Genomic DNA, 12,130 nt, shown 5'->3' on the forward strand with positions numbered 1-12,130 from the left:
CTGAGCTTTAAAATGAGTTTCAGAGCAGCCCAACCTGCCAAACAAGATTCTCACTGTTAATGAAAAGTCACTGTTACTAAAGTATCAGAAGTTTGCTGAGAGTTAGTGTTTTGGTGTGTGTTCTTTTTATTTATTTATTAGTTCTAGTTAGGGAACAAGCTTGTTTCACATGTAAGTCCCTTCTCCCTCTCCTCACCCCCATCCCTCCTCCCCCACCCCCAGCCTACCCCCATCCCATCCACCCACCACTCCCCAGGCAGGGTAGGGCCCTCAACGGGGGCTCTGCAAAGTTCACCAAATCTTCCTGTGCTGTTCTGGGCCCTTCCCCATGTGTCCAGGGCCAGAGTGTAACCCTTCACGTGGGATGGGCTCTCAAAGTCCCTTCTTGCACCAGGGAAAAATACTACTCCACCACCAGAGGCTCCCTGGAGTGCAGAGGCCTCCTTATTGACATCCATGTTCAGGGGTCTGGATCAGTCTTGTACTGGCCTCCCCGACAGCATCTGGGGTCGATGTGCTCTCCCTTGTTCAGGCCAACTGTTCCTGTGGGTTTCTCCAACCTGGTACAGACCCCTTCGCTCTTCATTCCTCCCTCTCTTCAACTAAATTCCCGATTTCAGCTCAGTGTATATCTGTGGATGTCTGTCTCTGCTTCCATCAGCCACTGGATGAGGGCTCTAGGATGGCATAAAGAATAGTCATCAATCTCATTTTAGGGGAAGGGCTTTTAGGTTATCCTCTCCACCATTGCCTGGAATGTCAGATCATGTCATCCTTGTAGGTCTCTGGAGATCTCCCTGGTTCCAGATCTCTTCTCAGACCTATAGTGGCTCCCTCTGATATGGTATCTCTCATCCTGCTCTCTCTCCTCTATTCTTCCCCCAACTCAATATTTCTGCCCCTCCATTTCCTCTCCTCTTCTTCTCTTGTTCTTATTGTAGCAGCTCCCTCCCCCGTACCTTCATGCTCCCAATTAGTTCAGGAGTTCATGCCACTTCCATTCCTGGGGACCATTTATCCCTTAGAGTCCTTCATGTTTCCTAGTTTCTTTGGTAATCCTGGTAATCCTTTGCTCTATGTCTAAAATTCATATATGAGTGAGTACATACCATGTTTGTTTTTTTGTGACTGGGTTACCTCACTCGGGATGGTTTCTTCTAGTTCCATCCATTTGCCTGCGAATTTCAAGATTCCATTGTTTTTTTCTGCTGAGTAGTACTCCATTGTATAAATGTACCACATTTTCTCAATCCATTCTTCAGTTAAGGGCATCGAGGTTGCTTCCAGGTTCTGGCTATTACAAACAATGCGGCTATGAACATGGTTGAACATATGTCCTTGTTGTATGAACATGCACTATTTGGGTATATACCCAAGAGAGGAATGGCTGGATCTTGAGGTATACTGATTCCCATTTTTCTGAGCAACCGCTATACTGATTTCCAGAGTGGTCTTACAAGTTCGCACTCCCACCAGCAATGGAGGAGTGTTCCTTTTTCTCCACATCCTCTCCAGCATAGATTGTCATTGGTATTTTTTATTTTAGCCATTCTGACAGGTGTGAGGTGGTATCTCAGAGTTGTTTTGAGTTGCATTTCTCTGATGGCCAAGGATTTTGAGCACTTTCTTAAGTGTCTTTCAGCCATTTCAGATTCCTCTGTTGAGAATTCTCTATTTAGTTCTGCACCCCACTTTTTAATTTCATTGTTTGGTGTTTTGGTGGCTAGCTTCTTGAGCTCCTTATATATTTTGGAAATCAGCCCTCTGTCAGATGTGGGATTGGTGAAGATCTTTTCCCATTCTGTGGGTGGTCGTTTTGTCCTACTGACTGTTTCCTTTGCCTTGCAGAAGCTTCTCAGTTTCAGGAGGTCCCATTTATTAATTGCAGACCTCAGTGTCTGTGCTACTGGCGTAATGTTCAGGAAGCAGTCTCCTGTGCCAATTTGTTCAAGGGTAATTCCCACTTTCTCTTCTAGAAGATTCAGTGTGGCTGGATTTATGGAGAGATCTTTGATCCATTTGCACTTAAGTTTTGTGCATGGTGACAGGTATGGATCTATCTGAAATTTTCTGCATGTCCGAATCCAGTTGTACCAGCACCATTTGTTGAAGATGCTATCTTTTTTTCATTGTATAGATTTAGCACCTTTGTCAAAAATAAGGTATTTGTAGGTGTGTGTGTCAATATCAGGGTTTTCAATTCAATTCCATTGGTCTATCTGTCTATTTTTGTGCCAATACCAAGCTGTTTTCAGAACTATGGCTCTATAGTAGAGCTTGAAGTCGGGGATGGTGATGCCTCCAGAAGATCCTTTATTGTAAAGAGTTGTTTTGGCTATCCTGGGTTTTTTATTTTTCCATATAAAGTTGAGTATTGTTCTTTCAATGTCTGTGAAAAACTGTGTTGGGATTTTGATGGGGATTGCATTGAATCTGTAGATTGCTTTTGGCAGGATTGCCATTTTTACTATGTTAATTCTACCTATCCAAGAGCATAGGAGATCTTTCCATTTTCTGTATCTTCTTTAATTTCTTTCTTTAAAGTCTCAAAGTTCTTATTGTACAGGTCTTTCACTTTTTTGGTTAGTGTTACCCCAAGATATTTTATGTTGCTTGTGGATATTGTGAAAGGTGATGTTTCCCTGATTTCTTTCTCATTGGATTTATCATCTGTATTTAGTAGGGCTACTGATTTTTTTTTAGTTAATTTTGTATCCTGCTACCTTGCTGAAGGTGTTTATCAGCCGTAGGAGTTCCCTGGTAGTTTTTCGGATCACTAATGTAGACTATCATGTTGTATGCAAATAGTGAAAGTTTGACTTCATCCTTTCCAGTTTGTATCCCTTTGATCCCCTTTTCTTGTCTTATTGCTCTGGCCAGAACTTCAAGTACAATATTGAATAGATATGGAGAGAGTGGACAGCCTTGTCTTGTTCCTGATTTTAGAGGAAACGCTTTGAGTTTCTCTCCATTTACTTTGATGTTGGCTATTGGTTTGGTGTATATTGCATTCATCATGTTTAGGTATGTTCCTGTTATTCCTATTCTCTCCAAGATCTTTATCATGAAGGGATGCTGGATTTTGTCAAAGGCTTTTTCAGCGTCTAGTGAGATGATCATGTGGTTTTTCTTTTTCAGTTTGTTTATATGGTGGATTACATTGATGGATTTTCATATGTTGAACCATCCTTGCATCCCTGGGATGAAGCCTACTTGATCATGGTGGATGATTTTTCTGATATGTTCTTGGATTCGGTTAACCAATATTTTATTGAGTATTTTAGCATCGATGTTCATGAGGGATATCGGTCTGTAGTTCTCTTTCTTAGTCATATCTTTGTGTGGCTTGGGTATCAAAGTGATTGTAGCCTCCTAGAAAGAGTTTGGCAATATCCCATCTGCTTCTATTGTGTGGAACAATTTGAGGAGTACTGAAATTAGCTCTTGTTTGAATTTCTGGTAGAATTCTGCAGTGACGCCATCTGGCCTTGGGCTTTTTTTGGTTGGGAGGCTTTTGATGACTGCTTCTATTTCATTAGGGGTTATAGGTCGATTTAAACTGTTTATCTGATCTTGATTTAATTTTGGTAAGTGATATTTATCCAGGAAGCTGTCCATTTCCTTTAGATTTTCCAATTTTGTGGACTACAGGTTTTCAAAGTATGACCTGAAGATTCTCTGGATTTCCTCAGTGTCCGTTGTTATATCCCCCTTTTCATTTCTGATTTTGTTAATTAGCATGCTCTCTCTCTGCCTTTTGGTTAGTTTGGCTAGAGGTTTGTCTATCTTATTGATCTTCTCAAAGAACCAACTCTTTGTTTCATTGATTCTTTGTACTGTTTTCCTAGTTTCTACTTTGTCAATTTCGGCTCTCAGGTTGATTATTTCCTGGCATCTACTCCTCCTTGGTGTGTTTGCTTCTTTTTGCTCTAAAGCTTTCAGTTGTTCTGTCAATTCTCTGATGTGACATTCTTCCAGTTTCTTCATGTGGGCACTTAGTGCTATGAACTTCCCTCTTAGCACTGCTTTCAGAGTGTCCCATAAGTTTGGGTATGTTGTGTCCACATTCTCATTAAATTCTAGGAAGTCTTTAATTTCTTTTTTTATTTCTTCCTCAACCCAGGAATGGTGCAATTGGGTGTTATTCATTTTCCACGCGAATGTAGGTTTTCTACAATTCGTATTACTGTTGAATTCTAGCTTTAATGCATGGTGGTCTGATAAGATACAGGGGGTTATTTCAATTCTTTTGTAACTGTGGAGGTTTGCTTTGCTACCAACTATGTGGTCAATTTTTGAGAAGGTTCCATGTGGCTATGAGAAGAAGGTATATTCTTTTGTGTTTGGATGGAATGTTCTATAGATATCTGTTAAACCCAGTTGGGTCATAACTTCTGTCAGATCCTTTGTTTCTTTGTTAAGTTTCTGTCTGGTGGTCCTGTCTAGTGGTGTAAGGGGGGTGTTGAAGTCTCCTACTATAAGTGTGTGTGGTTTTATGTGTGGTTTGAGCTTTAGTAATGTTTCTTTTACAAATGTGGGTGCTTTCGTGTTTGGAGCATAGATGTTCAGGATTGAGACTTCATCTTGATGGACTTTTCTTGTGATGAGTATAAAATGCCCTTCTTCACCTCTTTTGATTGATTTTAGTTTAAAGTCTAATTTGTTAGATATTAGGATTGCTACACAGATTGTTTCTTGAGCCCATTTGATTGGAAAATTTTTCCCATCCTTTTACTCTGAGGTATCGCCTGTCTTTGAAGTTGAGGTGTGTTTCTTGTAAACAGCAGAAGGATGGATTCTGTCTTCGTATCCATTCTGTTAGCCTGTATCTTTTTATGGGTAAGTTAAGACCATTGACATTTAGGGATATTAATGTCCATTGTTCATTGGTTCTTCTTTGTTTTGGATTTATTGTTTGTGGTGTCAATGCGTGTGGATTTGCCCTCCTGCTTCTTTTTGTGTTTGGTAAAATTAGATTATCTATTGCCAGTGTTTTTGTGAGTGTAGTTATGTTCGTTGGGTTGGAGTTTTCCTTCCAGAAACTTCTGTAGTGCTGGATTTGTGGATATGTATTGTTTAAATCTGTTTTTGTCATGGAATATCTTGTTTTCTCCATCTATAGTGATTGAAAGTTTTGCTGGGTACAGTAGTCTGGGTTGACATATATGCTCCTTAGTGCTTGTAGGGTATCTATCCAAGACCTTCTGGCTTTCAGAGTTTCCATTGAGAAGTTGGGTGTGATTCTGATTGGTTTGCCTTTATATGTTACTTGGCCTTTTTCCTTTGCTGCTCTTAATATTTTCTCTTAATTCTGTAGATTTGATGTTCTGATTATTATGTGTCGGGGGGACTTCTTTTTGTGGTCCAGTCTGTTTGGTGTCCTGTAAGCTTCTTGTACTTTCATAGGCATATCCTTTTAGGTTGGGGAAGTTTTCTTCTATGATTTTTTTTAATATGTTTTCTGTACCTTTAAGCAGTGTTTCTTCACCTTCTTCTACACCTATTATTCTTAGGTTTGGTCTTTTTATGGTGTCCCATATTTCCTGGACATTTTGTGTTAGGGATTTGTTGGACTTGAGGTTTTCTTTGGTTGATGAATGTATATCCTCTAGCGAGTCTTCAATAGCTAAGATTTTCTCTTCCATCTCTTGAATTCCATTGGTTATACTCACATCTTTAGTTCCTGATTGTTTATCCAGCCTTTCCATTTCCAGCATCGCATACTGTGTTTTCTTTATTATGTCTATTTCAGCTTTCATGCTTTGAACTGTTTCAAGAACTTCCTTCACTTGTTTGGATGTTTTTTCTTGGGTTTATTTAGATTCTTTAAGAGATTTGTTTATTTCTTTAATTTTTTGGTTTGTCTTTTCCTCCATTTCGTGTAATTTTTTGTTTGCTTTTTCTTCTATTTCTTTAAGGGATTTTCTTGTTTCCTCTTTAAAGGTCTCTATCATCTTGCTGAGATAATTTTTGAGGTCCATCTCATCTTCATGCTCTGTGTTGGGCTTTTCAGATCTTGCTGGAGTGGAGTCCCTAGATTCTGGTGGTGTCATATTGGTCTTTCTGTTGTTGAGTGAAATCTTATTCTGTCTTCTTCCCATATCTTCTTCTAGTGGGTGCAGGTGGGGTCTCTCTATCTCCTCTTGTGACCCAGTGGTGTGTGGGGGCCAGGAATTCAATGTCCACAACTCTGGATGGTCTTGCCTCTCCTGGTAGTCTCCTCACTCCTTGTGGATCGGTTGGCGGAAAGAGATGGAAGAGTGGGGTGTTTCCAGATTCAGGGAGCTTCTCCTTGTCTGTGCGTGTCTACCCCAAGCAGGCAGGTGCAGGCCTGGGGAGGTTGGGGTGAATGATGGTTTGGACGGGGATTGGGTAAGGGCAGAGGCTCACTCACCTCGTTCCTGGGTTGGTCGGCGGAAAGGGATGGAAGAGTGGGGTGCTACCACATTCAGGGAGCAGGGAGGTCCTCCCTGCCTGGGCGTGTCTACCCCAAGAAGGCAGGGGGGGGGTCGGGGTAAGTGATGGTTTCGGTGGGAGTTGGGTAAGGGCAGAGGCTCACTCACCTCGTTCCTGGGTCGGTCGGCGGAAAGGGCTGGTGTGTGTTCTTGAGTTACTGTATCTATGAATTTATTTTTAAAGCAGTTGGAGTCATGTCTCATAACTCCTCCCATTTTCCACTTAATGGTTTTAGTATTTTTCATTAGTCTGTTTCTATTATCACACACACACACACACACACACACACACACACACACACACACAAACACACACAAGCGCATATATATATATATATATATATATATAGATAGAGAGAGAGAGAGAGACTGTGTATGAGATGGGGATACACATGGACAATTTCAACTTTATGGAGTCTGTTCTTTCCACCTTTGACTGGTTTGCAGGAGGGAACTCAGGTCATCAGGCTTGTCCAGCAATGATCTACCCACTGAGCCATCTTGCTAGCCTCTCTTGTGTTTTCAGTCTTGACTTGTGGTTCTCTTTTCCCTTTTCCCTTCATTTTACATATCCTGTGTAGCTGTTGTCTGTGTGTCTTCATAAGCTGCCTTTAATCTTCAGAACATGACAGGATATGAAGATGTAATGGTGTAGATTGAAAACAATTGAAATTTTAAAAACAGAATAGAAATAATGTTAGACCTTTATTCAAGTAACATGACACTAGGGAAGGACAGTGAGAACAGAAGCAGCATGGATCCTGGAGCTGTGGGGACAGCTGTTTTTATATACATTTATAAAGAAAATTATGTTGCCCCGAAATAAAGCATGCTCATTGTATCTGAAGTATAGCAATCCCTGGGTTAAATGAAATCCAGAGCAGGGTCACAGCCATGTGTCATCTGAGTATTTAAGATATCTGAAAGTTAGTGTGTACAGCCTCATGTATGATAAATGTCAGAGAGAGGCATGAATCCTGAAAGTTTGCTAGAAGTGAATGGACATCAAAGAAGATAATACCCACTAGCCCCCCTTTGGTATCTTACAGTCCTTTGATATCTAAGGACAAAAACTGAGCAGACTTCCCTTGTGCAGCTAAAACAGATTGTTAGCTTGGAAAAGGCAAGTTCAAATTAAGATCAATGAAAGTTTAGATGTTGGAAACGTTAGGTATTTATAGTCTTGATCAGGAGATTTCACATTCATTAGAGACAGGGAGTGCAAGAGGATTTGTCTGTGGTAGAAGGGAGCTCCAAAGGCCAGTGGCAGAGACTGGTGGCACAGAGGAAGAATTTGGGATCATGTAGGCCAGACTGTAGGTAAAATCATGCCTCCCAGGGGGGAGGTTTAAAGCCCCACAGTGGCCCAGGATTCAACCCCTAGCACTACCAAAATAATGAAGCATTTGGTAGCACTAGGTTTGGCCATTTCCGGGTTTTGAAATAAGGAGCCTGTGTGTGACCTTCCCTTGGGCCTCAGAAATGCTAGGTTCTATTGTACAGTTGGGCCAGAATTAGTTATTAAGGCCTAGCAGCTGGTGACACCAGGGGGAAGCTTCATAACTATCCCTGAAACCCAGTGTCAACCTCATAAAGCCATTCTCAAGACTGGTGAATGGTCAGGCCCTATTAAGATCTAAAGACAAGTGTTTAGAAGCCTCCAGAATGATATAAATACTGTAAAAGAAGCTGCTTTGCCCCAGAGACCAGTGTGAGCTGCATGGGCTTGAGCTGAGACAAAGGACATTTTACACTTGACTAGTCTTGTGTCACAGCTATTTCACAGATGGGGGTCTGGAAACTTGGAAGGTCAAGTTCACAAATCAAAAGCTCACAGGTGATTGGACTCCTGTTCACAAGCAGATTTTGCTCTTTCTAGTATGCCATGTTATCTCCATTGTACTCCCTGCAAACAGTAGTTATCACTCCACTTTTGCTTTATGGTTTCCAACAAACAGTTCTTATGATCTGTGGGCAGAGTGTGATGGTTAGGACCACAGAGTCTAGGGTCTAAAGGCCTGAATGGGGTCCCAGGACTGCACTCACCCTCAGTTCCCTGATCTGTTAAAGGGAGATAACAGTGCCCCTCTCAGACCGCTTTTAGATGGATTAAACAAAATATTTACCAAGGATAAATATAACACAATATAAAATATAACTAGCAATTATCAGACCTCATGGGTTAAAATAATATGAAAGGGATAATGTGAATATCATCTCTTTGAATGAATTTCTGCACCTCACAGGATGAACTCAACTTTGGTTGGTCAGATGGGACACATCTTCATTTTAGTAACTGGGCTGTCAACAACGAGAAGCTTGACGACTGTGTGATCTTAGACACAGATGGATTCTGGAAAACAGCGGACTGTGATGAGAACCAGCCTGGTGTCATTTGCTACTATCCAGGAAGTATGTAAATTTCAAATGCAGTAGAATTTTGTTCATTCAATTTTACAAAATCTTATTTGGGGATTATAAGGAAATTATATCCTTTAAAAATATATTTTATTACTTTGTTATGTGTATGGGTGTTTTGGCAGTATGTGTGTCTGTGTACCATGTGCATGCGTAGTGTCCATGGAAGCCAGATCACTGGAACTGGAGTTACAGACGTTGTAAGCTTCCGTGTAGGTGCTGGGAATCTAAGCTAGGTCCTCTGTGGGAGCAGACATCTCTTAACCCTTGAGCTGTCTCCAGCTCCATCATGCCTATTTAATTTTTCAACAAAAATTTGCTGCAAACATTTGTACTCAAGAATTATCGATTATAAATTGTTTTGTAATTAATTTTTGCCAGTTTTTATTTTTTAATTTTATTTTACATTCCAACCACAGTTGTCCCCCCCACACACACACACACACCTCACCTTGCCTCCTCCCTACCCCTTTTCCCCCAGATCACCCCAGTCCACTCCTCTTCACCAGTAAGGGCTCCCATGAAGAGTCAACAAAGTCTGACACAATGGGTTGGGGCAGAGCCGGGCCCCTCTCCCATGCATTAAGGTTGAACATGGTGTCCCACCATAGAGAATGATACCTAGCTAGCTCATGTACCAGGTTTGTATCGTGGTCCTACTGCCAGGGGCCCCTTTGGTAATTCAAGCTTTACAACTGTCTCCCACATGTGGAGGGACTAGTTCTCTCCCACGGAATCTCCACACTTGTGGGTCTACAGTTCATGAGTTCAAGCTAGTTTCCACAAGCTTGGTTCAGCTGCCTCTGTAGATTTCTCCATCATGAGCTTGACCTCCCTTGCTCATATGTTCCTCCTCCCTCTCTTCACCTGGATTCCCAGATGTAATTAATTTTTATTTTGGTTTTTCTCTTGTATCAGCTGATAATGTTGATTGATATATACAGTCCCATTGTCACTCAGCCTCATCTTACATGCTTTTATTCACATATATTTATAAAACTAACTCATAGAAACTCTTCCTTAATTAATTTGTAACACCAACAACTAATAGCTTAAGCCACTGTTAAAGCTACCAGGCATGGTGGCACATTGTCTTTAATCTCAGCACTCAGAGGTAGAACAGAAGATTGGCAAAGCCTAGCCAAGCCTGGGCTACCAGGCAAGCCCCTGTCTCAAAAACAAAGACTCAGTTGATTGTTGGTTGTGCGGAGCAGCAACACAGTCAAGGTAGCTTAAGTCAAAAGGGAACTCCGAACACCGCCCTACAAACAAGGGTAGATCTGGAGAAGGAATATCAGAAACCCTGCTCTCGGGAGCCTGTAACAGGCACTCTCTGTGAGTTTGAAGCCAGCCTGGTCTATGTAGCAAACTCCAGGCCATTCAAAGCTACATTGGAAAACCCTGCCTCAAAAAGCAAAAATAAAACAAAAAATTCCCAGTACCAGCAAGAAAACAGAAACCCAGAGAGGTGGCATCTGTCTGTCCTTTCTGTTTTTCTCCATTTCTTCACTCTGCCCCTTGGGAACTTTCTTCTCTCTCTGTAAGTAGTTGAACATGGCTGCTCTACAACTTTTACTTCTGCCTGTAACTAAAGGTGAGTTAATGATTTCTAAATCCCACTTTTCCAATTCTTAGGATCTAACGGGCTCAGCCTGAGCTGGGTATGCAGTCTCCAGCCCAATCAGGGGCCCACATTTGTGTGTTTGTGGTACAAAGAACACACTATTTCTGAGACAAAGGGATTTGTTGCAACATGGGAGAGAAATGCCTAATAGTCTCTAAGACATATTAAATCTTTCTCAATTATTTTCAGTTCTGCATATATATATTTGCGTCTTCTAGATACAGGACTTTTTCATAAGATGAAAGAATTAGATATTCTAGAGGCCATGTTTTAAATGATATCTCTGTTTAATTTTGTTGAGGGGATAACTATTTCATTAAGTTATTTCATTAAAAATTAGAGATGTCAGTAAGTAGAAATGTGAGAGTGAACCACACAGTTATAGTTAGATGCCTATTGTTAATTAATGTTTATAGAGTTCCTCTGCGGAGGCTCCTGCTACTTGACATTTAATAATGCAGGAAGACAGAAACTCATGTAACCTAAAAACACCTCATTTTTTACATTCCTCTACTCCACAGCAGGGGCAAGAAAATTGTCTCAAATAATTTCCTCACCACAGAAAGCCAGCACTCTTCATGCTATATTCGAGTGTAAACAGGCAAGCCTCACCAGGCTGTTACTTCCTCGCTTCCTGCATCTTTCCCACAAATCAAGTCTAATGAGTGTGAACAGGATTTAACATTTACGTCCAAAATTAGATTTCTTACCATTAACTCTTTTCCTAGATGAGACTGAAAAGGAGGTCAGACCGTTGGACAGTGCTAAATGCCCGTCTCCTGCGCAGAGTACTCCGTGGGTCCCATTTCAGAACTCATGCTACAACTTCATGATAACGAAGAATAGACATAAGACAATCACACAGAAGGAAGTACACTCCATCTGCCAGAACCTTCGTGAGTATAGTCTACTGTCCTCATGTACTGGGACATACCCGCTTTTTATGACTCCTGTTATAAAGATTTCTAAGTGGCACTGGTGACTGATTCTCCTAATTTTCACACAAGAGAGCAGAGAACTGGTTGTGAAGCAGCTAGACAGAAGTGAACTAGGTCACTGTGTGGCGAGGAGCCCAGTTACACCATTCATCAGAGCCAACGTCAAAGGGGGTTGACCTTCTGCACTTTGAGCTCTGCAGACCTGGAGCAATTCCCAGTTAAACCCCGAGGGTCTGTAATTTGTGAATAATAGAACAGAAGGGACTATTAACTTTGTACAGAGTTCCTGTGGAAATTATCAAGTCATTATCCCCCAAGGTGTACTGTGTCTTAAGAGCACCTGTTTTAAGAGAAGTTTTACAAAAAGAGAGAATTAGGGTTGAGAAACACTAGGTTGTATACCCTTTCTATCAAAGTACGTCAAGATGTACCGTAAAAAATATAGGCATAGCATATGAAGTCACAGAGACGGAGGCAGCATGCACAGGACCTGATGGAGTCCTAGAGCTGAGAGAAGTGTACACAAGGCCCACGTCCCTAACCCAGAAGCTATGTCCAGTGGATAACCACTTCAAATGAAGAGTTAGTTTTCACCCCGTACACACACACACACACACACACACACACACACACACACACACACACACACACACACACGCAGCAGGGGCTCCCTCCTGGACCCCAGATTAGGGCAC

At 41.4% G+C, this 12,130-nt stretch overlaps 1 protein-coding gene across 1 annotated transcript in view; it reads left to right on the top strand.

Annotated features, from left to right (window-relative positions):
- Positions 1-12,130, top strand: part of LOC100769089 (lymphocyte antigen 75) — a 137,975-nt gene that overhangs the window by 67,755 nt on the left and 58,090 nt on the right. The window contains exons 27-28 of the mRNA XM_035447072.1: positions 8,702-8,867; positions 11,226-11,393. Coding sequence (XP_035302963.1) covers positions 8,702-8,867; positions 11,226-11,393 — 334 coding nt within the window. The remainder of the gene's footprint in view (positions 1-8,701; positions 8,868-11,225; positions 11,394-12,130) is intronic.

Source organism: Cricetulus griseus, chromosome 6 (genome assembly GCF_003668045.3).
Source record: "Cricetulus griseus strain 17A/GY chromosome 6, alternate assembly CriGri-PICRH-1.0, whole genome shotgun sequence".
NCBI lineage: Eukaryota > Metazoa > Chordata > Mammalia > Rodentia > Cricetidae > Cricetulus > Cricetulus griseus.